Source organism: Dromiciops gliroides, chromosome 1, assembly GCF_019393635.1.
Source record: "Dromiciops gliroides isolate mDroGli1 chromosome 1, mDroGli1.pri, whole genome shotgun sequence".
Lineage (NCBI taxonomy): Eukaryota > Metazoa > Chordata > Mammalia > Microbiotheria > Microbiotheriidae > Dromiciops > Dromiciops gliroides.
Window position 1 is genome coordinate 403700971 of NC_057861.1, and position 23712 is coordinate 403724682.

At 39.6% G+C, this 23712-nt stretch overlaps 1 protein-coding gene across 1 annotated transcript in view; it reads right to left on the reverse strand.

Moving 5' to 3' along the window:
- ITGA1 (integrin subunit alpha 1) overlaps positions 1-19380 on the reverse strand; it is a 209162-nt gene extending 189782 nt beyond the window's left edge. Inside the window, exon 1 of the mRNA XM_043977095.1 lies at positions 18590-19380. Within this exon, the coding sequence (XP_043833030.1) occupies positions 18590-18647 (58 nt within the window). The 5' untranslated portion in view covers positions 18648-19380. The remainder of the gene's footprint in view (positions 1-18589) is intronic.
- Positions 19381-23712: the final 4332 nt, after the last annotated feature.

The window sequence follows — 23712 nt, forward strand, 5'->3', positions numbered from 1 at the left end:
CAGTTTTCTCATCTGTAAAATGGAATAATATATATTACATACTATATATATATATATATATATACACATACATGTATACACATACACACATATATATACACATGTGTATACACACACACACACACACCCAGGAATCTTGTGAGGATCAAAGGAGATGACAGTTGTAAATAGCTTAGCTCTGGTGCTTGGTAAACAGTAAATATAATACAAGTGTTAAATGTTAGCTATTATTTGTGTCCCCTGCAATTAGCACAGTATCTGGCACATAGTAGGTGCTTAACAAATGTTTACTGATAGATTATTGATTTCCTTTGTAATCCTAAGAATTTTATTTTATACATTTAAAAACTATTCTGAGATGAGTCTGTAGACTTTGCCAGTCTGCCAAAGGGCTTCATGCAGGGGCTTGCCGAAGGCAGCTACTTCATTGTTCATTTTTCACTGTGGGCATTTACACCTCAGAAATTGGCAAACTACAAATCAGGGCATGATTTATTGTTTGGTTGATTGTCTGGACGGAAGAAAGGGATGGACTGTTAAAATGCTAGTGTTAGATGAACTGATGTTAAAATGTTAATAATGCAGGTTAAACTTTAAAGTGTGTTGTATTCCCCCCCCCCCCCCCCCCCCGCTGGGTGTTAAACATTTACCAGGGCACTCCGTGACACCAAAAAAAAAAAAGAAAAAAGAATCTCAGGTCTAAATGGTCAGTGATTTTAGTAATTAACTATGGAGTCCGTCTTTCTTTCCCTCCCCCTACTTTCCTCCCTCTTTTTTTTTTTTTAAGGCAATGGGGGTTAAGTGACTTGCCCACAGTCACACAGCTAGTAAGTGTCAAGTGTCTGAGGCCGGATTTGAACTCAGGTACTCCTGAATCCAGGGCCGGTGCTTTAACCACTGCGCCATCTAGCTGCCCCCTTCCCTCTTTTTTTAGAGATGAGGAATTAGGCTCAATGAGGGTAAGTGACTTGCCCAAAGTCAGGGAGGTAAGTAAGAGGCAGAGTAGGGATTCAAACTGAGATCCTTAGACTCCACATCCAGACCTCTTAATATAGAAAGGGCCAAGCACAAAAGTCATTGTGATTGGGATGGTGGGTGACGTTATCTCTGACAGACCACTATGGCCCACCATGATCCTCTGCTCCCATGTGCATACTCAGCAGATTGCCAGTTTGAGCTGGGTATACATGTGGGGTTTGTGTATCATTGGTTTCCAAGATAAACGGCATTCCAGCTTTGCATGCCCATCAAGCCAGGTTGTCTTTCTGATCTTTCTAACTGTCCTCAAATGACCTAGTTTTAACTAATGACTAAAAAGCACTGAATCCAGAGCCAGAAAGCATTTGTGGAATTTACCATTTAGAAAGCCTTGCAGTTACTTGACCCAGTGTCCTGGGAATTGCAGAATCTAAAGCTAGCGATCTCCACTTTCTGTAGATCAGTAGCCTGTGTAAAATGCTGGATTTGGAGACGGATCTCTTCACAGTAGTGTGGGGCCAAACATGACTGGTCAAAATCAAGCCAAAAAACAGGGAGCAATTGGATACATCAGGCAAAAAGTTTTCAAACAAGATTGCTTCTGGCCCTGAATTATCCAGATCAACTGCTAATACTTCTTAGCAAATTGCTTATGGTACAGCAGTCTCTAAGTAGAGTTAAGTTTAGTAAATGACTTTGGCGATCCAAAGTCCCTTGTCTCACCCAGAGTACTATATCTGTTTCTTCTTCTCTACCTGGTCCCATTTAAAAGTCTTACTCTAAATGCCCAGCAACATTCATATAAGTGAAGGGTTCTTAACAAGGGCTCTATAAACTTTTTTTTTTAATTTGATAACTGCATTTCAGTCTGTAACCTGAGTATGTTGGGCTGTGCCCAGTTTGTCTAACATGGTGGTCCCCTTGAAGGGCCTTTTGAGCATGCCCAGTTTGCCTAACCTGGAGCCCACTGGTTCCTCTACCACACAAGTAGGGGTAGTTTCCTTTTTGATTGGCTACCTTCAGCTTTAAAACTGGTGAAACTGAGCAGGTCATTCTCTGTTGGTATCTTTTTGGCAACTCTTATCTGTTGCATCTACCCAGTTTACCCACAGTGGGGATGTCCTGAACTGAACTGGTGAAAGGAGAACGACTTTCCTTCTCCCACTCTCTCTTTTACCCTGAGAAATGGGCCTGGGGTTGCTTGTTAACATTCTGTGTTGGGGCGGCTAGGTGGCTCAGTGGATAAAGCACCGGCCCTGGATTCAGGAGTACCTGAGTTCAAATCCGTCCTCAGACACTTAACACTTACTAGCTGTGTGACCCTGGGCAAGTCACTTAACCCCAATTGCCTCACTTAAAAACAAAAACATTCTATGTTGTTGTCCTCAGCTTTAGGTGACATAGGTGATCCCCCTAGACTGGATTTTAAACTATGTCATACTTAGAGCTAGAATAAGCCAGGGTGCATGGAGACTCCAGCCCCAGGTGGGGTTTGGACTTGGAACTGAGACTGTGCTCAACAGGAATTGAACTAAACTATGAACCTAATCCCCTTTCCCTCTCCAGGGACTAAGGTGGTACCTAGGGAAAGAGGAGGATCATGGGTCCCACCTGATGAAGAAGTAAATTTTGTATGTTTGTGATACCTTGTGAAGTAAAGATTTCTGTGTAAAAGCAATTATGACTGTTCTTGGTTAATGGAAATGGGTGCAGGGAATCACACTGCCTATACTTGGGAGAATATCATCAGTAGCAGCTGGAGCCAATGGCAATGAGCAGACACCCCTCAGTCCTCTTAAGGATACCAAAGAACCTTGAAGAAGGGGTGAAACAGTAAACTAAGACCTGGTTTTCAGGTAGTAGGGGTCAGGACAAGTATAATTAGTTTCCTTTATAAGCCTATGTATGTTATTTAATGAGTTTAAAACATTATCCATACTAGGTTTTACCTAGTCTCCATTATTCTCCAGAGGTTTTACCAGATTGTCAAAGGGGTCCATGGCTCACAAAAAGGTTAAGAAACCTGGTCCCCTGAAACAGCTAGGTGTCATAGTGGATAGAGTGCTGGGCCAAGAGTCCAGAAGACTCATCTTCATAAATTAATATCTGGCCTTAGACACTTAATAGTTCTGTGATCCTGGGCAAGTCACTTAACCCTGTTTGCCTCAGTTTCCTCATCCCCAAAATGAGCTGGAGAAGGAAATGGCAAACCACTCCAGTATTTTTGCCAAGAAAACCCCAATGAGGTCTTGAAGAGTCTAACATGACTGAACAACAACAACCCACTAGTTGTAATTCCGGTCTCAAGCTTGGAACATTTGCATAAGACTCCCTTAAATCACAGAGAAAAGGAGAAGCAGTTATAGAATGTCTAAGTATGTTCCAAGATCTCTTTGAGGCACTTCTATTACATGTTATTGTGACTCTCCCAAAATTGAGCTCTTTGGGCTCTCCCACTTGAAGCGATGCAAACCTCAGACTGGATTCCTGGTAGACAGCTCAAACTCCACATGTCCTCCCAATTTCACTGTTTCTACTGGTTTTGCTACTGACTATTGTTCTGGTCAGGTTCACCACCTCAGTTTCATCAGTAACTCCTCACTCTTTCTCTTTTCTTTTCTTTTCTTTTTTTTTTTTTTTGGTAAGGCAGTTGGAGTTAGGTGACTTGCCCAGGGTCACACAGCTAGTAAGTGTTAAGTTTCTGAGGCCGGATTTGAACTCAGGTAATCCTGAATCCAGGGCTGGTGCTCTATCCACTGCGCCCTATAGCTGCCCTTCCTCACTCTTTCTCAAGCACATGTTCAATCTGTTCTTAAATCTTGGTTTCTCTTTGTGCTTGTTTGAAAAATTCATACCATTACTCCTGTAAATCTCTTCTCTACACACCCAGTGACCTCAGGTCCTCATCACTCTTGCCTTGACTATTGCAATAGCCTCCTAATTGGTCTTCTTGCTTCAAGTTCCAATTCACCCTTGAATAGTAGCCAAAGAGATTTTCTTAAAGCACAAGTCTGAACAGATCACTCCCCTTCTCAGTAAACTCCTATGGTTCATTATTACCTCTAGAATCAACTATAAATGCCCCTGTTTGACATTTAAAGTTCTTCTGAACCTGGTCTCATCCTACTTTTCCAGCCTTCTTATACATTATGATATTAGTATTTTTATGCATGACCCTTTGCCTTCTGTCTCTGTGATTTTGCATTAGTTGTCCCCAATTTCTAGAATGTCCTTCCTCCTCACCTCTACTTCTTAGAATCTCCTGTTTCCTTCAGTACTTACTCACCTTAAGCATCATCTTCTATGTGAGATCTTTCCTGACACCCCCCTCACCCATTACTGCCCTCCCCTACCAAAATTACATGGTGTTTATTTTGCATATTGTGCAAACATTTATTTCGTATCAATCTGTATGCATATCTTTGTCACATACACCCATACTTTGTGTATACCTACATATGCACATACATAATCTGGCCAGCACTTTATCATAGTGAGGGTAGATAGTATGTGCTTAATAAATGTTTTTGGACTGATTTAATGATAAAGATATCATACCATTCCACCACACAGTATGGGATATCCTATCTCTGTCACCATGAAGCTATGTCGTTGGCAATTTGAGTATTTATATTTAAAAATGACTTTGAACAGAGGCAAGGCCTAATAACTACACCAGATTTGTTTTCAGATAGGCACAGGGAAGTCCTGCACTCTTCACTTGTCATAGTTAGTGCTTTTAGGCCCTGGTGGTCTCAGGGTTTAGGAGCTAACCAAGAACTGTTTCCTGAATGAAGTATCATACTGCCTGCTTATGGTATGCAGGCAGGAGACAAGCTAGGGGCATGAAAATACTTCATTCCACTGTATAATGCTGTAATGTGTTTAGAGATAAGTTCTTTAGCTAATGACCCAGAGGATCAAACATTTTCCTGGTGAATGGTAGTATATTTGGAAAACTTGAAAGGCTAATGCCCCTTGTCCATAATTCCACTAACTTTATAACTCCCTTCACATTCTTCTTGTCCTGTTAGCTCTCTATCTGATTGAGAGATCAGCAGTATCTTTGAGAATGATCTAAATGATGCTTTAGAAAAATATACAACTTAGTAATTATTAAAAACATGTGAAGGGGCAGCTAGGTGGCACAGTGGATAAAGCACCAGCCCTGGATTCAGGACTACCTGAGTTCAAATCTGGCCTCAGACACTTGACATTTACTAGCTGTGTGACCCTGGGCAAGTCACTTAACCCCCATTGCCCCCCCCCTCCCAAAAGCAAAAAGAATTAAACTAAAAAAACAAAAAACAAAAAAACCATGCCTATACTATATCCCACAGAACTTTAAAAAAATGTGATGCAAACCCATGAACCTGTCCCTTTAGATTAGTTGCTTCATCAGTTGAACATTCCTATATTTGATCTCAAATATCTGCAACAATTTGGGATATATTCTTTCTAGGAATTTAACACTTACTAGAGATGATGTGAGGGGAATCCATGTCCTGTTATTTGTTTTAGTATCAATTAAACTTAATTTTTTTTTTTTTTTGCGGGGCAATTGGGGTTAAGTGACTTGCCCAGGGTCACACAGCTAGTGAGTGTTAAGTGTTTGAGGCTGGATTTGAACTCAGGTACTCCTGAATCCAGGGCCGGTGCTCTATCCACTGCGCCATCTAGCTGCACCTAAGCTTAATTCTTAAATTGTTATACTGGTGAAAAACTTGTGAATGTTATTAACATTACTATCTGTAGAATTTGTTAGTAACCTATTAATAATATTAACACTGTTAATTGTGAAACTCATTAAAAGAAGTTTCTCTAGTACTTTAAAAATGGTTCTAGTTATACATGCATTTTTGTACTTTCTAAAAATAAAGAATTCTAGAAACACTAGGTCTCAGTTTTGTTGTTTAAATTTAAAATGGATTCTGACTCATTAGTCTTTTGTCAACCAAGTCCTTTTTTCTTGCCAATAATTTTAATTATATTTGTCACTTATTCTAAAATTGATCTTGTTTTGGAGTTTTATCCCCATGAATGTTAGTTATAAAAAGTTTAGTGATGTCACCTGTAAAGAATTAATTGTTATTTGAGGTTTTTATGCCTCTTTGAGCACTGGCCTGGAGCTCCGCAAACCGCACGATGCTCCACCCACTGGTTGTAGCCATTGCCAGGGCTCTGGCACCTTAAGTCATCACCACTCGCCGACGCCTACATGGGCCTGGCAAAATTATAATGATTGGAAGCCTAGTGAGGGCAGTCATGTGACTGTCAGAGCGGCCATCCCATTGGCTGGGACTGTGTGGGGTGTTTCTAGGTTTCGGGGGGGGGGGGGGAGAATTGGGCGTTCTAGGTGGAAGCTGAAGAACAATAGGCATTCTGCTGTGTATTTTCAGCCGATTCCTGGGCTGTGGTATTTTTCAGGTATTATAATTTCCCTTTCTCCATTTTTATTTCCTTTCCCTTGATCCTACTGATCCTGTTTGTGTTGTTTTTTTTTAAGTTCGTTCTTGTTAAAATAAATCTTGTTCTGTTTTGAGGGAGGCTGCCGGTTTCCTTCCTTGCCCCAATATTGCGGCGAGCTGCTTAGCTAGTACTCCCCAATTAAAAATTGGTCCCCACAGTTTTTGGCGAGTCGACCAGGAGTTGATTAACCTAGTGAATTTCTTTACCACCCCTCCCCCCCCCTTGCCAATCCACTTATTTGGCCAGGAGCCAACTAACCTGGGGGACCTTCTTGCCCGTCCCCCACTGCACCCTTAGGCAATCTCCCTAGCTCTTAAAAAAGAAACCTTAGCGTTTATCTTGCTGGTCAGAGAAAAGCCGGTTCATTTTGAACTGCACCATGATTGAATATTTGGCTCCCCCCTTGTATATTCTAATTGGCATATTTTGGGACAGCATATTGTCCTGATTTAAACTGTTGGCCTGCTCAATACTTATTCATGGCATTGCTGGTTTCCTCCTCACAAACACAGTAAAAAATCCTTGGAACAATGGTATGGGAGAGTTTATCTTTCCCATTGAGGATATATACAATTTGAGTGGAACCATTACAACTAAATTAGAACTTTACTATACCACTATCATTATAACTCAAATGGCTATAAATTTTCTTCTCATTATTGTCATTATTGCAATTTTTTTTTCCAAAAAAGCTGTAAAGAGAGGAAGGAATGTGATCATAGTAGACCACGTGTTCAGAGGGATACCCATACAGGTCCCTCTACTGGAGATGACCTGAGTTCAGAAACAGATTTAGACCAGTCTTTAGAATCAGATCAACAGAAACTGCTCCCCCTACAGAATGTTACAGCCCGCAGAGGAGCACAGCATAAAATACATAGCCCATTCAGTCCAAAGGATCTGTGTGCACGGAAGAAACTTATACCTAGGTTTGATCAGAATCTGAAGCCAGTAATTTCGCAGTTAAGGTCTATATTTAATACATATCAACCCACTTAGGCCCATCTCACTTGTGTTATGGAAATTATACTATCCCCAAGTGAAATTGCAGATATTGTCACAGCAGGAAATTCCTTGGTGGCCTCTGGGGAAGCTTTAACAGAGTGGCTTCTCCAGGTGCCAAACTGGGATTATAATGATCCATAGCAATTCCAAGAATTAAAAAATGCTAGAGAAACGCTACTGAAAGGAATGGAATCCTGTTCTAAGAAATCTGACAACTGGCAAAAGTTTTTAAAACTCGCTCAGGAGCCTAATGAACAACCTAATAGATTTTATGATAGCCTTTGTGAAGCTGCTAGGCAAGTCACATGACTGCCCTCACTAGGCTTCCAATCATTATAATTTTGCCAGGCCCATGTAGGCGTTGGCGAGTGGTGATGACATAAGGTGCCAGAGCCCTGGCAACGGCTACAACCAGTGGGTGGAGCACTGTGCGGTTTTCGGAGCCCCAGGCCAGTGCTCACAGAGGCATAAAAACCTTAAATAACAATTAATTCTTTACACAACTATAAGGATTTCCATCATACAACATTCAAAACTGGCACTGATATAAGAAGCAATGGACTAGGAGTTAGGAAACCCAGGGTCCTAACCCCACATCCACTGATACTTTAAGATGTGATCCTTCTGAGTTTCAGTTTTTCTCATCTGCATAATAAGGGGATTGGAATATAAGTGGAAAGAACAAAAAACTCAAATAGAATGCTATATAATTATCTGACCTATATATGACCATGTCACTCTCTTATTCATTAAACTTCAGTGGCTCCCTATTTCCTTTCAGATAAAATATAATCTCTCCAGGTTTTTAAAGGCTATACTCTTAGAAAATAAAAAACCTGCTCTGGACATATCTTTCAAGCCTCATGATACATTACCCCCTTTCTCATATTATAGGGTCCAGACAAACTGGCCCTTTCATGTTCCATCTCTGTGCCTTTTCACTGGCCTGGAAAGCATTCCCTCCTCACCTTTGCCTCATAGAATCCCTCTCTTTTTTCAAGATACAACTCAAGCACCACTTTCTATATTGTCCTTCCTGATTCCACCAATTGCTAGAGCTTTCCTTCACTTAGTACCTTATACTTAACTACCTTGTATCCATTTCGTATTTATTCAGTATATATTTTCTTTTTTGTTTGTTTGTTTTTGCGGGGCAGTGAGGGTTAAGTGACTTGCCCAGGGACACAGAGCTAGTAGTGTCAAGTGTCTGAGGCCAGATTTGAGCTCAGGTCCTCCTGAATCCAGGGCCCATGCTTTATCCACTGTGCCAACTAGCTGCCCCTTTCATATGTGTTACTTCCTCTAAAAGTATGTCAGATCCTTCTAAGTAAAGATATTTTTTCCTTTAAAAATTATATGCCCAGTTCCTAGTACAGGCCTTTAATAAATGTTTGTTGATTGGTTGATTGATTAATTCATGAAGTATAATGACCAAATTTGGTCTGGAGAAGAGTTGAGAAAATGCACCATCCTCCCTTTTTTGTAGTGCCAGGAGACTAGGGCATAGAATACTACATCTATTGTCAGACACAGTTGATATTTTGGTTGGTTTTGCTGAACTGCCTTTTCTATTTTAAAAATTTTTTAATGCATCTTTCAAGGGATGGCTGATGGGTAGGCATGAGAAAAATTATGAAATGAAGGCAATATAGAAAACACTACCAATAAAATATGATTAAAAAAAGAAGAAAAATTGGTTAGATTAGATAATCTCTTAAAAGTTTTTCAGTTTTCAAATACCATGCTGTTCAATTAAGTGCTGGACTAGGAATAGAGCTAGGCTAGTCCTTGTCCTACCATTTGCTAACTGTGTAACTTTAAGCAACGTGCCTCAGTTTCTCTTGTGTAAACATCTGCATTATAATATCTTTAATATTTGCTTCATGTGATTGTTGTGAAGGAACAAAGAAACTAATAGATGTAAAAGTGCTTTGTAAGCTCATAAAGCCCTCCACAAATATAGTTTATATATGTATGTATTCTTGGCTGGGAGTCAGAATTCTGAATGGCAACCTGCCAGATTGGGCAACTTGAAATGATCATAGTTATTCCTCTTTGGAAAAGTGGCCACTGATGTGTCTGAAGGAAGGAGTCTGACAGCTAATCTGTTCCCTGGCTTCTCTTTGCATATGCCTTTTTTAGGCTTCACTGGGTATGTGGAGTGGAGCACTGTTGCTTAGTAGACATAGAATGATAGATTAAAAGTTGGAAGGGGACCTTAGAGCCCACTGAGTTTGATCCCCTCATTTTAAAGGTGAAGAAACTGAGACTCAAAGAAAGGTCAAGTGACTCATCCAGGGTCATATAGCTAATAAATTCATATCATCATAGGAACAGAGAGTTAGAGGTAGAAAGGATTTTAGAGGTCATCATATTCAGACCCTGTCATGGTATCTGAAGCATGAGTCTAACTCAGGTTTTTCCAAGTCCAAGTATTTACTACTTTTTACTACATTTACTACTGAACCTATTCTGTAATGGCAGTCTTTCCTGCTGTAAGGATATTGTAGGAATCTTTATACATGCAAATGGAAATTGGCCCCTCTTAAGTTCAGGAAGAGATTTGGGTTTAATTTGTCCATCATGGACACCAAAATACTGTAACAATTGGAATGACGCCACCTGCTGGAGACTTACTGTAGAAGAGTTCCGCCCATGAAGCAAAGGTCTTTCAGGGCAAGACCAGGAGTCTTTTCTTTGGCGTCAGGAAGTGACGCATGCTAGTGGGAGGAGGAAGGAAGAGACTGGTGCTCGCTCAGTCTCACACTCTGGCCTTTGGACTCTGGTGGAGAGCGGAGCTAGAAATGTGCTCTCCCTTTAATAGATAGGAGTCTAGGCCTTTCTCTCTCTCTTTACCAAATTCTTATTCTCCTTAATAAATGCTTAAAAGTCTAACTCTTGCTAAAGCTTATAATTTATTGGCGACCACTCATTGGATATTTTAGACAGACTAGCTAGAATTTTAGCCCTTAACAATACCAAATCATGTTACGTTGGTCTGTTAGTTATTAAAACAAAAAAGAATAGAGAAATCTCAAAATCATTATGTAGGGGGCAGCTAGGAGTGTGGAAGTGAGTGAGGAAGACCTGAGTTCAAATCCAGCCTTAGGTACTTACTGTGTGACCATGGGCAAGTCATTTAACTTCTGTTTGCCTCAGTTTCCTCATCTGTAAAACGGGTACAGTACTAGTGCTTATCTGACAGGGTTATTGTGAGGATCAAATTTGATAACATCTGTAAAGCACTTAGCACAATGCCTAGAACATAGTAGGCACTATATAAACCTTAGCTCTTTTCAACATTATTTGTTGTTCAGTCTGACTCTTTGAGACTGTAAGGGGCTAAAATTCTAGCTATGATGTCTAAAATCTAATGAGGGGTCGCCTTAAATTAGAAGCTTTATCAAGAGTTTAGACTTTTAAGTATTTATTAAAGTTCATCAGAAGTTGGTAAGGAGAGAGAGAAAGGTAAAAACCAAACTTCATCTAACTATCTAAAAGACCCCAGCATCCGCCCTGCCAAGCCGAGGTCAGGAACTGAAAAGGCCGCTCCTTAGGGGCTTCCTCCAGAATTTCCTGCCCCCCCTCCCACAGCTCCCCTCCAAGATAATTGGCTGGTAACTTTGACTGACACAACTAACAGGCGCTAAAGTCACACGGTTTCCAAGTCACATGCTGTCTCCTCATGGTGGAGCTTCCTTCCCTGCAATATCTTTCTCAACTGGTTGGTAGCGCTCTAAATCTCACAAGACCCCATTTGGGGCTTTCCTGGCATACATGCTGGATTGGTTTGCCATTTACTTCTCCAGCTTGTTTTCTGGATGAGGAAACTCAGGCAAACAGGATTAAGTGATTTACCCAGAGTCACACAGCTAGACGGTGTCTGAGGCCAGATTTAAACTCAGAAACGTGAGTCTTCCTGACTTCCTGCCCAGCCCTCTATTCACTGGGCCATCTAGCTGTCCCCATTATTTTTTAGAGGGCTCTTTTAAGGACAGATAACAAATATGTCTTTGAAATAATAACTAGCATTTATATAGCTCCTTAAAGACTGCGAAGCTTTTTTACAAATGTTATGTAATTTTACCCTTACAGCAACCCTGGGCTGAGGGTGCTATGATTACTCCTGTTTTACAGGTAAGGGAACTAATACAGGCCAAGGTTAAATGACTTGCTTGGGGTCACACCAGCTATTAAGTGTCTGAGGCTGGATTTCAACTCAGGTCATCCATCTCTCTGGCAACCTGTACAGCACTATTGTGCCACCTAGCTTCCTGACAAAAAGAAATTTCTGAGGTTTCTTAATTGGTAGCTACTGAGTACAGCAGATATCCTGTTGTTTGAACTTGGAGTCTGGAAGACCTGAGTTCAAATTAATTCTCAGACACTTAATAGCTGTGTGACCTTGGGCAAGTCACTTAACCTTTGATTGCCTCTGTCTCTTCAACTGTGAAATGAAGATAATAATACCACATTCCTTGAGGGTTGTTGAAGGATTAAGTGAGATAAAATTTGTAAAACATTTAGCATAGTGCCTAGAATAGAGTAAACACTACATAAATGCTAGTAGTAGTAGTAGTAGCAACAGCAGCAGCAGTAGCAGTTGTACTTGTTCTATTGTATAAGTTGGAAGCATATAATTCATGCACACATGCACCAAGGGACTAGAGGAAAGACTTCTACAGAGAAGCAAGATTTGCTCATACATTATACTGAGTGAGTTGTTTCCCAGCATATAGTTCTGATCTTCACAAACTATGCATAGTTCCCATTGCCTGCTAAAAAAGTAAAAATTCTGATTTAGACACTCTACGAATTCATTAGAATGATAAGCGAAGTTGGATGATCATTTGATTAATTCATACACACATCGCCCTAGTGGACGGTAACAACCTAGGATGTGGCCAGGGTATACTAAAGTTGGGGTCCTGTCCCATGGTAGTCATCACTGCATGATCCTTTCCAAAAAAGTTCACGTGCTACTTTTAAGCAAACTGTTAGGTTTTGAATGTGCTACTGGTAAAACAAGCAATTATCTCCTTGAGTAAGTTATAAGCTTGGCTCTGGGAATCTATGAGGGAGGTAGAGGGATCTTTTTCCAATTTCTGCATCCCAAAGGACACATTATCAACATCAAAATTTTCTGATAATAGAGTTTTAAAAAATATAAAGAACTATGGCACAATGATTATAGGTTGTTTTAGATAACCATCTTTTTGAGGATGTAATTAAAGATGAATAACTCCTAAGTTTCTCTGAAAGTCTACCATTTTTTCTAGGAACTGTGATGAACAGTTAAATTCATTGACATTTCTTAATTCTCTATTGAACTTTCTTTGACAGTGACTACACTTTTCCTAGTCACACATAACAATGAATAGACAATCTATTCTGATTTTAGAACTGCAGTGTTGATTTCTAAAATATTGTTAAATTCTATTTCTTCACAAGGAACTAAATAATACCATTTTGGTTTTGACAAGATTTCAACACCAGTCTCCTGGCCAGTTTTTGACTTTGACTTTATCTCATAAAAACACATTACAATTTGACAAGTCATAAACTTGAAAACAGAATTACTGATGGCAAAGAAAAACAAGTAGGAGAAGGGGGGTAGGGAGGAGCTAAAGATTAGGCCAATTGGAAAGAAATCATAGAAGAAGCAAGAGAGATGGACAATGATAAGCTTTCATTCCAGTTTGTGAGCTACCAGAAATAGCTTCATTTGTAATGTTGTTAGGCAAGAAACAAAGTTAAATTAGTTAATCTGTCTCATTGTTATTCTTCTTGCCTCTGCACTGGAAGTTTTGTGAATTTTTTTTTTTGACACCATTCTAATTGCTTCTTCTGATAAATTATTTGAAGCATTAAATTTCATAGAATCATGGGATCTTACAGAGAAGGTCTTAGGAATGGGATCTTAGGAAGTGAAGTTAGAGGTCATTTAGCCAAACTTGAATGAATAACCCTTCTATAAAATCTCATACAAGTTGACATTCAGTTTATCCCTGAACACTATCAGTGATGGGGAATTCATTGTATCAAGAGCTATCCCATTCAGTTTTTGAACACTTTACATAAAACCAAAATTTGTCCCCTTGTACCTTGTATCTTAGTCAAATAAATGTAATCCGTCTTCCAGACAACCATTCACATGCATGCATGAATGCCTGTATGTATTCACATGCATATGTGTATATATAGGAATGAATGTGTATATGTGTGGATGTGTATATATATATGTATATATATACACACACAAATACACATATACATACATATACTATACACATGTTATTATGTATACATTTATATATATATTTTTGGTTTGTTCAACCGATTCTCATATAGTTTGGGATCATTTGACCATCTTGATTGACTTTCTCTAGCCATGCTCTAATTTATCAATGTCTCTTCTAAAAGGTGGTGGCCAGTACTAAACCTAGTACTTCAGATGTGATTTGGCCAATACTTAGTATTATTTCATTAAAGTAGATAGAACACCAGCCCTGGAATCAGGAGAACCTGAGTTCAAATCCAGCCTCAAATACTTAATATCTCTGTGACCCTGGGCAAGTCACTTAACCCTGTTTGCCTCAGTTCTTTGCCTGTAAAAAAAAAATGAGCTTGAGAAGTAAATGGCAAACCACTCTAGTATGTCTGCCAAGAAAACCCCAAATGGGGTCACAGAGAGTCAGAAATGACTCAAGAACAACAAGAAGTTTGCATTAATCTGGAGGGAGGGGCAGCCACATTATACTTCCCACCTCTGTTGAGCTTGTAGCCAACTAAAACCCTTCGATATTTTCATATGACCTTCTTTCTAGCCATTCATCCTCATCTTGTATCTCTACATAAGACATTTTTAACTCAAGTGTAGGACTTCACATTTATTCCTATTAAAATGTATGCTTTTCTTGTTTGTTTTCAGCTGCATTTTCCAGCCCGTCATGATCTTTTTCAGTTCTAGTTGTATCAAATAGATACAATAAAATCCTCCCATCTTTATATTATCTACACAGTTACTAAGATGACTATTTTTGCCTTCACTAGAGTTACAGATAAAGCTCTTGGAACAGACTAGGACCCAGAACAGAGACTTCTCACCCCCAAGCTAATATTACTCCATAAATAAACACTTTTTGAATAAAGACATTAAACCATTTACATTTTTTGCCATTGTTAAAAGCTCCTCCATCATTTTGGCTCCTCTATCATTTTGAGTAAGTAGCTTGACTACTTGGCAATTTCTTTTATATCCCTGAAAACCTACAATTTAGGACAGGAAACTTTGTGTGTAGAAGATTTCACTCAAAGCCTTGTCCAAAGATATAGTGATGAGTTACATCTAGAATGACTTAATTCTAAAACTATGTTTGCATTTTTAAAAGCCAAATGGTCTCCTTTATATTTTGACAATACTAGGAACATATATAATTGACTATTCCAATAATTCTTCACTGGTCATGAAATTAGTAGAGTATCTAACTTGCTAATATTTCATGTCTAGGGGCCTTCATAGGAAGAATGGGTTAAAGTTGAAAATAGTTGTATGGAACATAAGGAAGAACTTCTTGAGCAGCAAAATGATTAAACACTAGGTTAGGCAATTAGAAAACTTGTAATAATTGCAAAACTCAGATGATAAGATCATAGATAACAGATCTAGAATTTCTTGCTGACCTCCGAGATCTTTTTCAGCTCTAAATCTATGATTCTATGAAGAGTCAAAATAGGTTAGTTGTGCAGAGCTTAATCAAACCCTTCATTTGTTTTGGGGTTTTTTTTTTTTGGTGAGGCAATTGGGGTTGTGACTTTCCCAGGGTCACACAGCTAGTAAGTATCAAGCATCTGAGGCCAGATTTGAACTCAGGTCCTCCTGACTTCTGGCTGGTGCTCTATCCACTGCTCCACCTAGCTGTACCAAAACCCTTCATTTTACAGATGAGGAATCCTAGGACCAGGAAGGTAGGTGACTTTTCCAAGGTCATTTAGGTCGTAAGTAGCAAAAGTTCAATCCTCTCTCCACTGTACTAAATAGCAAATAAACCCCTCTAGTAAGATTTAATCATTTCCCTTTCTTTCTATACCAGATAATCCCTTGAATCTTTGAGTGCTTCACACTGGGTCTAGGACCCAGGGCTGCAAGTAGCCCTCAAGACTCCAGAGGGCTGCCCAAATGAGATTAAACTGTAATTGGGAAATGTTTAACAAAATAAATAAAAACAATTACAATACAGTCTAATGTTGATTTGTGTGTGTTTTTAAGTCAATATAATACATGAAAGATCTATGTTTGAGTTTGATACAACTTAATACAAAAGAAATATACAACATAACACCTGCTTTCAATGAGTTGGCAAACTTGTTGGGGATGGGATATGATTTACAGTGAGAAACCAAACAAAATAAGAATCTACTTAATAAACTTTGAGTATTAAAATAATTACAATGATAGTTCATAAAAAGAAAACATAAATGGGAACTGAAGATCCTCTAGAAAACTTTTAGATTCTGGAGGACAGTCAACCTGTAGAAAGGTAAAGAGGCAGGAAGGAGGTGAATAGAATAAAAAGCACATACCTGGTGGAAGGAAAGAGGATGAGGGAAGAGGAAGATAAGATCATCAGTCTGACTAGGATGGGGGTTTATTACCTTGTGAGACATGAGGCAAACCAAGGCAAGCCACTCTGCCTTGGTTTTTTTGCTTTCTTTAAAATGAGGAAATAAGGGATTTCTAAAAGCTTTTCCAACTCCAAATTCTATGAATTTCTTACGTACTAGAGAGAGAAAATATGGGATAGATAATGTGAACTAAGATCACAGAGGGCTTGGAATGTTATAGTGAAGAATTTGAGCTTCATCTAATAGGCAACAGGGAGCTATTTTAGGTTTTTGAGTAAAGACCTATTATGATGAAAGTAATGTTTGAGGAAGATTTATCTGACAAAGGCATATAGGACAGATTAGAAATAAGTGTAGATTTTAAAGGTGGAAATAAGTTACTATAGTAGATGTTTATTGATGAGAGTCTATGCTAGAGAGGGAATCATTGCAGTGGAGCAGAAGGGATGAATTCGATATTGCTGAGGAAGAATTGATGAAATTTAGTGACTGGGTGTAAGGGATGAAAGAAATGAAGAAATCAGATGAGGAACAAGATGAACTAAATCTACAGGGATTCAAATTGTTAAAATTGTTAACTGTTGTGTCTTCATTTAGGGAGCTTGATGACCAAGCTTTTTCTTATCTTGGTTTATTATAGAATTAGGCATTATGTTATTGCACTAGTTATAGTAATTTTAGAAACTTTGATTAAACATATACAACTTCTTAGGGAAAGAATTAGATATACTGAATGTCATTTTCATTTTGGTCCTTATTTGAATATGGAGAAAAGGCTACTCCCTCTATTAAATGAGGGGGTTAGACTAGAAGTACTTTGAGTTTCCTTTTCCCTCTAAATCTATGCTCCTATGAGCTGCCATTCTTATTTTAATTCTGCTATTTTATATGTATGTGCACATATATGTATGTGTATATGTATATATTTGTAAACACCATAAGAAGGATAACTTCCTATGAAGCTTGCCATCTCTGCTGTGTCTGGGTTCATTGGTCAGAAAAGAGTTAATGTATTCTCCCAAATGATTCCTTTACAGGTAAGTGGTAACTAAAGTATAGGGAAATATAGCTCATTGATCTTGAAGAAATTATAGGCCTCTGGCATTTTATTTTGTGAAAATATCACCTATTTACTCTTCCTGTAAATTTCATCTTTACCTGTCATGTAGGTAATATGTAAAGTGGTCCTTGACCACTGTGATTCCTTTTGTAACATGATAAGGCACAACTTTGTCAGTGGTAAAGATTATCTGGTCTTGCGCAACTCAGATCCAGCTAAGTATTTCCAAATATGTGTCTGTGTGTAATGACAGTAGCTGGTAAATTAAAGAACTCACTGGCTTGCAATGCTGTTCCTGTGTGACCACTGTTTATATTACTGGAAACTGCCTGTGAATTGTTAAGTGCGAAGATGAAGGGCCCACACACCACAATAGTTCCGTAAGAGTCCTTTCCTTCCCCCTTTCAGCCATCTCATGAAGGGCCAAGTTAACGGTTTGTTAATAATTTCACTCATCTATATTGTCTCTTTGCAAAAGTTAGCAATGTCCCTTTCCTTTTTCCATCAAAAAATGTGCTCACAGAATAGCAGTTCTGATAAAAATCTAAAAGTAAACTACATAATAACAAGTTAGAAAACTTTGGTGATACATCTTAGAAAACACTATATCCAAGTCTTTAGTAACTATAGTAGGACATTGTATGAGAGCCACCCCCTTTCCCAATTCTTCTATATCCTTGGCACTTCACTGCTTGATTCCTACATATCACTTGCTGGGAAGTGTCTAGGAGATCAAAGTGAAAAAAAATGCTGTAGATAACTGCTTATTTGCCCAGTTTCTCTTAGGAGTTAACAGAGTTTGAAGTTCACCATTCCCTTCTCACTTTCAAACTTTTCCTGGGTCCTCCACCCCTTCCACAACATCCCCACACTAGACTGACCTGAAAATATCACCTCACGTTCAGGGGGGAAAAATTGCATATGTCTCTTTCCCTAGTCCTGAAGCAGAGATCATTCTGAAAGCCCCACGCCAAAGACATACAATATTTCGATTCACGAGCAACCTGAATATAGAGATTTGAATTTGGCACAGATTGCCAGCTGCTCACTTTCCTCCCCCAGCTCAGCTCAGCCCCGCCACCCCCAAACAGAAGTCACCCAGTAAACTCCTAACATAGAAACACTAGGTTATTTTCCATTGCAAGAGGGCTTTAATTTAAAATGCTATTTTCACCTACTATTTACACTTCCAAACAGTCCTCCCTTATCCTCTGACCCCGGTGTGAAAAATCAGAACAAATTCTTAGTCAAACCCAAAACAAAACACTCCTTTTATACTCTCTAACCTGCCCATACTGGCTCCAAAACCTAGAGCGTTTTTATTGCTTTTCCTGTCCCTCTTCTCTCTGCAATCCTATTTGTCCCGAATCCCAGCCTTACACCCTTATTCTACACTTCAGCCCTTAAGCAAAGAGTGAGGGACGATGCTTAACGAAAGATGGGATTTCTCACCGGCAAGCAACCAGCATGCGACAGCGACACCTGGGCTGGTGCAGCGCTGGCGGGCCATGACCGGCCTGGCACGGGCAGGAGAGGCAGGGCAGGCTCCCTAGGGCTCGCTCTCTCAGCTGGGACACGCCGCAGGCTGCTTTGAACAAACTGTGGCCGGAGCGCTGCCTCTGAACTACTCCGCTAGCTCTCCGAGCGGCGGCGGCAGCGGCGGCAGCGGTCGAGGGTGATTTCTTGTGTTTTCGGCAAAAGTCTAAGTCCTCTCCACGCTTTTTACATCCAAGATGAATTGCCACATCGCCCCTCCCTTTTCGTTCTTAGTCTTTGAAATCGCAACTGGCTGATTCCCAGAGTCTGTGCTCATGTACAAATAAAGCAAGCTTCCAGTCCGTGTTTAGGCTAAAGTCCACTGAGAGGGAGTCAAACCTTAAAGGGACATCTGCATTCCATTGAATGGGCGATCACCCTTCCGGGGTCGTCAGAACGCGAGTGAGAGCTAGAAGTTTAGGAAACTCTCACTGAAACTTCTGGGTGGCGCGGGTTCACTAGCAAGCTCCGCCTTCACAACCTTTCCTTCTATTTAGGACAATTACAGTGAGACCCTCTTTGAAAGTAAGTTCTCTTGCAGTCTCACTCCTAGAGGTGAGACTCATTTCCTCTGGTCGGTGCTGTCAGTCGAAGAGATCAGAGACACTCTACGCGTAGGAAAAGTAAATATCATTTTGCCCCTCTCCCCCGAATCATTTTAGTCACTGTCTCTATGTAGGGTAAATTGTAGAGCAAATCCCTTCTTGTCTCCCCCAAATGGAGGCTTCCTGCCCTGACCACTGATTTCCCCAGAGCGTTTCTCTTTGTTTTTATGAGTTTGCTTACGTAGTGATTATTAAAGAGAAGGGGGTGGGTGGGTGCGCGCAAGAAATGCTTTTCTTTAGGAAGGAAGACATAGAGGGGAGAAAAAAAACAAACAAACTGGAGTAGGAAGAGTGTATGCGAGGAAGGGAGAAAGGATAAAGAAATAGGAAGGCAACAGGAAAGGAAGAATGGAAAACAAATCCCTTAGAAGAGGAATGTGTGTGGGCTTTCTTGTTTAAAATGAGTTACCCTGTTTGTATACTGGAACTGCATCTGTTCTAGATCTCAGGGTACTTAACCTTTCTATAGAAATGTACTAACAGCCTTTCTATAAAATTTTATAATTTCCAAGTGCTTTAAAGTATGTTTAGGGGAGTCCTTAGAGCCTCCCTTTGAGGAACTGAAGCCCTAGGAAATTCAACTGAGATGTCCAAGACTATACAGCTTGATACTAGGCAATAAAAATCTAGGGATTAAATTTGGGTTAGAAACTCGGGAACTCAGGTCACCAACCTGTTTGTTGCTTGTCCAGTGAATGGTGCTTTGGGTACAGACCCAAAGTAGTTTTTCTTAGACCTCATTTTTCACAGTCTTTGTGCTGGAAGTCTAGAGATTCTCAAAGAAAGGAAAGAAATTTAAAAATAATTGCCGGCATTTTTATGGCACTTTAGTATTTGTACAATGATTTACTATTTGGTTCTCACAATAAACCTATGAGGTAAGGACAGCAAGAATCATTTTTGTTTTGCACATGGGGAAACAGGCTCAGAGAGGTTTAGTGACTTACTTGTGGTCACACAGCTAAGAATCATGTGACATTCCGGCAGAAGATATCATGCTGTGTCCTAGTCTACTGAGTTGAAGTTTTAAAGGATGCCAGTGAGGGAAAGTTTTGCATTGAATCATCTACATGATTAACTTTATTAAGGATTTTCTGGATGATTCCTGAGGGCAATATAGAGGGATTTAATTTTCAAGCTTTGCATCTACATCACTTTTATGATTTCTGTATTGTGGTCAAATGGGCACTAGACCCTTTACTTGATCTGTCTTCTTTCCCCATTGAGGGGAAATGAAAGAAGCACAAGGGAGGTTAGTTTGGAAGATAAGTTGCTGCAGAATCAAATAAATGAGCCCAAGATGGTTGTGCATTACTGCTGGTCCAGAACATTTGTTGCCTCTGATGGGTACTCAAGTCTTTGGGTTACTTGGAGCTCTGCAGAGCTAGATGAGATAAACCAGATCTCCAGCTAGGGACTTAAACCACGAATTAGACAGGTGTGTGTGTGTGTGTATACACACTCTCTCCCGAATACACACATTTGTGCATGAAAGGTTATTTCCAGCAGGAGATTCACTTTTATGCAGGGGTGAACTGGAATCAACTCAAGCTGATTATTAAATTTTCAGTGTGAGCATTTGCACCTTGGAAATTGGCAACTGCTATAAATTAGGGCTTGATTTATTGTTTTGTTGATTGTCTAGACTTAAAAAAATGTTAGTAATGCAGATTAAACTTGAAAGTATGCCATAAGTACATCCCTCCACCCCCAAGCTGGTTGTTAAACATTTATCAGCACACACCTGCCTTTATGTGAATCCTGAGAAAAGTCACCTGGGAATCATGAAAGAAAATTGTTGACTTACAGGGAAGATTTCCTTCCTGCCTTCCTGCCTTCCTGCCTCCCTTCCTTCCTCCCTCCTCCTCCTCCTCCTTGTCTTCTTCTTCTTCTTCTTCTTCTTCTTCTTCTTCTTCTTCTTCTTCTTCTTCTTCTTCTTCTTCTTCTTCTCCTCCTCCTTTCTCCTCCTCCTCCTCCTCTTCCTCCTCCTCCTCCTCCTCTCCTCCTCCTTTCCTCCTCCTTTCCTCCTCCTCCTCCTCCTCCTCCTTCTCTCTACCCCCCTCCTACATTGGAAATAAAGTGGCTCCAGAGACTTATCCCACAGCTAAGCCACATGGAAGCTTTGACCTGCTTATTTTCGGTTTGAGTTGGTTTGTCCCTCCTTGAGTCCCTCCCTTCCCATCTGGGGTTCATTACCATGGTGTTGGACTTAGTGTGGACACCCAATTGGCTTTTTAGCTCTATTGAAGCACAAAACTCCTTCAAGTGTTCTACTGGTCTTAGCCATCCCAGTAGTAGGTTTTATGGGCACTTCACCAAGGGATTTTCTTCCTGTGGGTCATAGAGGATATCATAGAATCACAGATTTAAATCCGGATTATCTGAATTGATTTTTCTGTAATGGGAATAATTATTGAAAATATATTTCATTTAGCATGGGATGACAGTTTTTAGATGTATTAAAATAAACTCTATCCATAGCTTTTCAGATCCTTTTCTACCTTCTGGAATTTTATGAGTAAATTCCAGCAAAAATCATATTACATGATATCATATTCCAACTCAGTTTAATAATCATTGTGTATACTCTTCAACCTGGCATTCAAGATCCACTACAATCTTTCTAACCTTATCTTCTACTCTTCCCTTATTTGAATATACTATTTCAGTCAAACCAATAAATAATAACATCATAGCCTCTCAGAGTTAGAAGAAACCTTAGAGGTCATTTAATTTAACTTGTACTTGAATAGGAATCTCCTCTCTATTAATGACCAGGTGGTCATTCAGCCTCCATCTAAAGATTTCCTATCAAATGGAGCTTACTACCTAATGACCTGGTCCTTTCTGATTCTATACTATACCAACCATTAGAAATTTGCTTCTGGGGGCACCTAGGTGGCACAATGGATAAAGCACTGGTCCTGGATTTAGGACGACCTGAGTTCAAATCCAGCCTCAGACACTTGACACTTACTAGCTGTGTGACCTTGGGCAAGTAACTTAACCCTTTCCCCCCCCCCAAAAAAAAAACAAAAGAAAAGAAAAAAGAAAAGAAATTTGCTCCTCATATTGAGTTTAAAACTACTTATCTTGAATTTCTTTGTTTTTGTTTGTTTGTTTTTTGTTTTTTTTTTTGCAGGGCAATGAGGGTTAAGGGTTACACAGCTACTGTCTATCTATTTCACCACCTAGCTGCCCATGGCTAGAGAAGCAATTAAGGCCTTTTGCTTCCCCATCTTGTTATTAGGTGTTTAATACACCTTTGTTAGAGGATTATACTCACCTCCCTTAAAAAATCCAAGTAAACATTCCTATATAGATTCCTAAGAGAAGAGAAAAGCCATAAATACTTCCATAAAGCCTTTGATCCGCATTTGAGAAAATAACCCAAGGTCATTTGACTGGCACTGGGCAGGCACACTAAATGGCAAAACTCCCTGGGAAGATCCATGCTTATATCAGTTGGCTAGTATCCTGAAACTATTCATTGTTTCTTGCTTTCTTTGCTTTCTTTCTAAAATTAGCAGAGATGGTCTCCTCTTTTTTTCTCAATAAATAACAATATATAACTATCCATTTGAACCCAAATAGCCCCATAGCACCTGAAGTTACAGATGAGTTCCTCCATATACCCTTTAGTAGCAAACCTTGAGTAAACTGCGAAATAATACAATAGTATCTCATTCCACTCAACTTCAGGGTCTCAAGTGTAGATCTGGAAGCAGAGATAGCAGATAACACTAATCACCTGGCTCCCTTAAAAGAAGGGGAAAAATGCCGGGAAACCATCTTTAGAGTTGCCACAACAGCACCCCAATTCAGACAAAGATTTAGAAGATTAAATATCCCACTTAAATATCCAGCCCTTCTGAGGCCTTGGTTGGCTAGATAGACATTCTTCTAACGAGTTGTTTGGGGAAATGTAAGCGTAGTGTGGACAATAGGCTACTACAAAGTGACTCATTTGGAAAGGTGTTTTTTTGCAAAATGAAGGAGTAGAAATGGGTCGAAGATACTGATCAAGTCTTCATTTTTAAACCTTTCAAGTTCAGAGATTCTTCATTCTCATTGTTGCAGTACGTGACCTTAATGTATTAGCTTTAAAAAGTTTCTGTGATCTTAAAGTGAATTAACAGGAAAATAATCTCCAAATGAGAAAAGGGATAATAGCACTCTGGTCATTAGAGCACACGTGGGGCATGATCATATTCTAGGGAACACCTTTTAGAAAAAGGAGAGGAACTAGGATGATGAGAGTACCTGAAACCATCAATACATTTGTTACATAGTTGTCCCTTCCCTTCCCTTTCTTATTTGTGTGATTAGGGAAAAGAAAATGTCAGGTCAAAGGAAAATGAGTGGAAGCGGGTGGAGCTGAAGGCAATGACTAAAGATTGTGGGAGAAGGGCCTGGAGGAGGAAGTAGTGACAA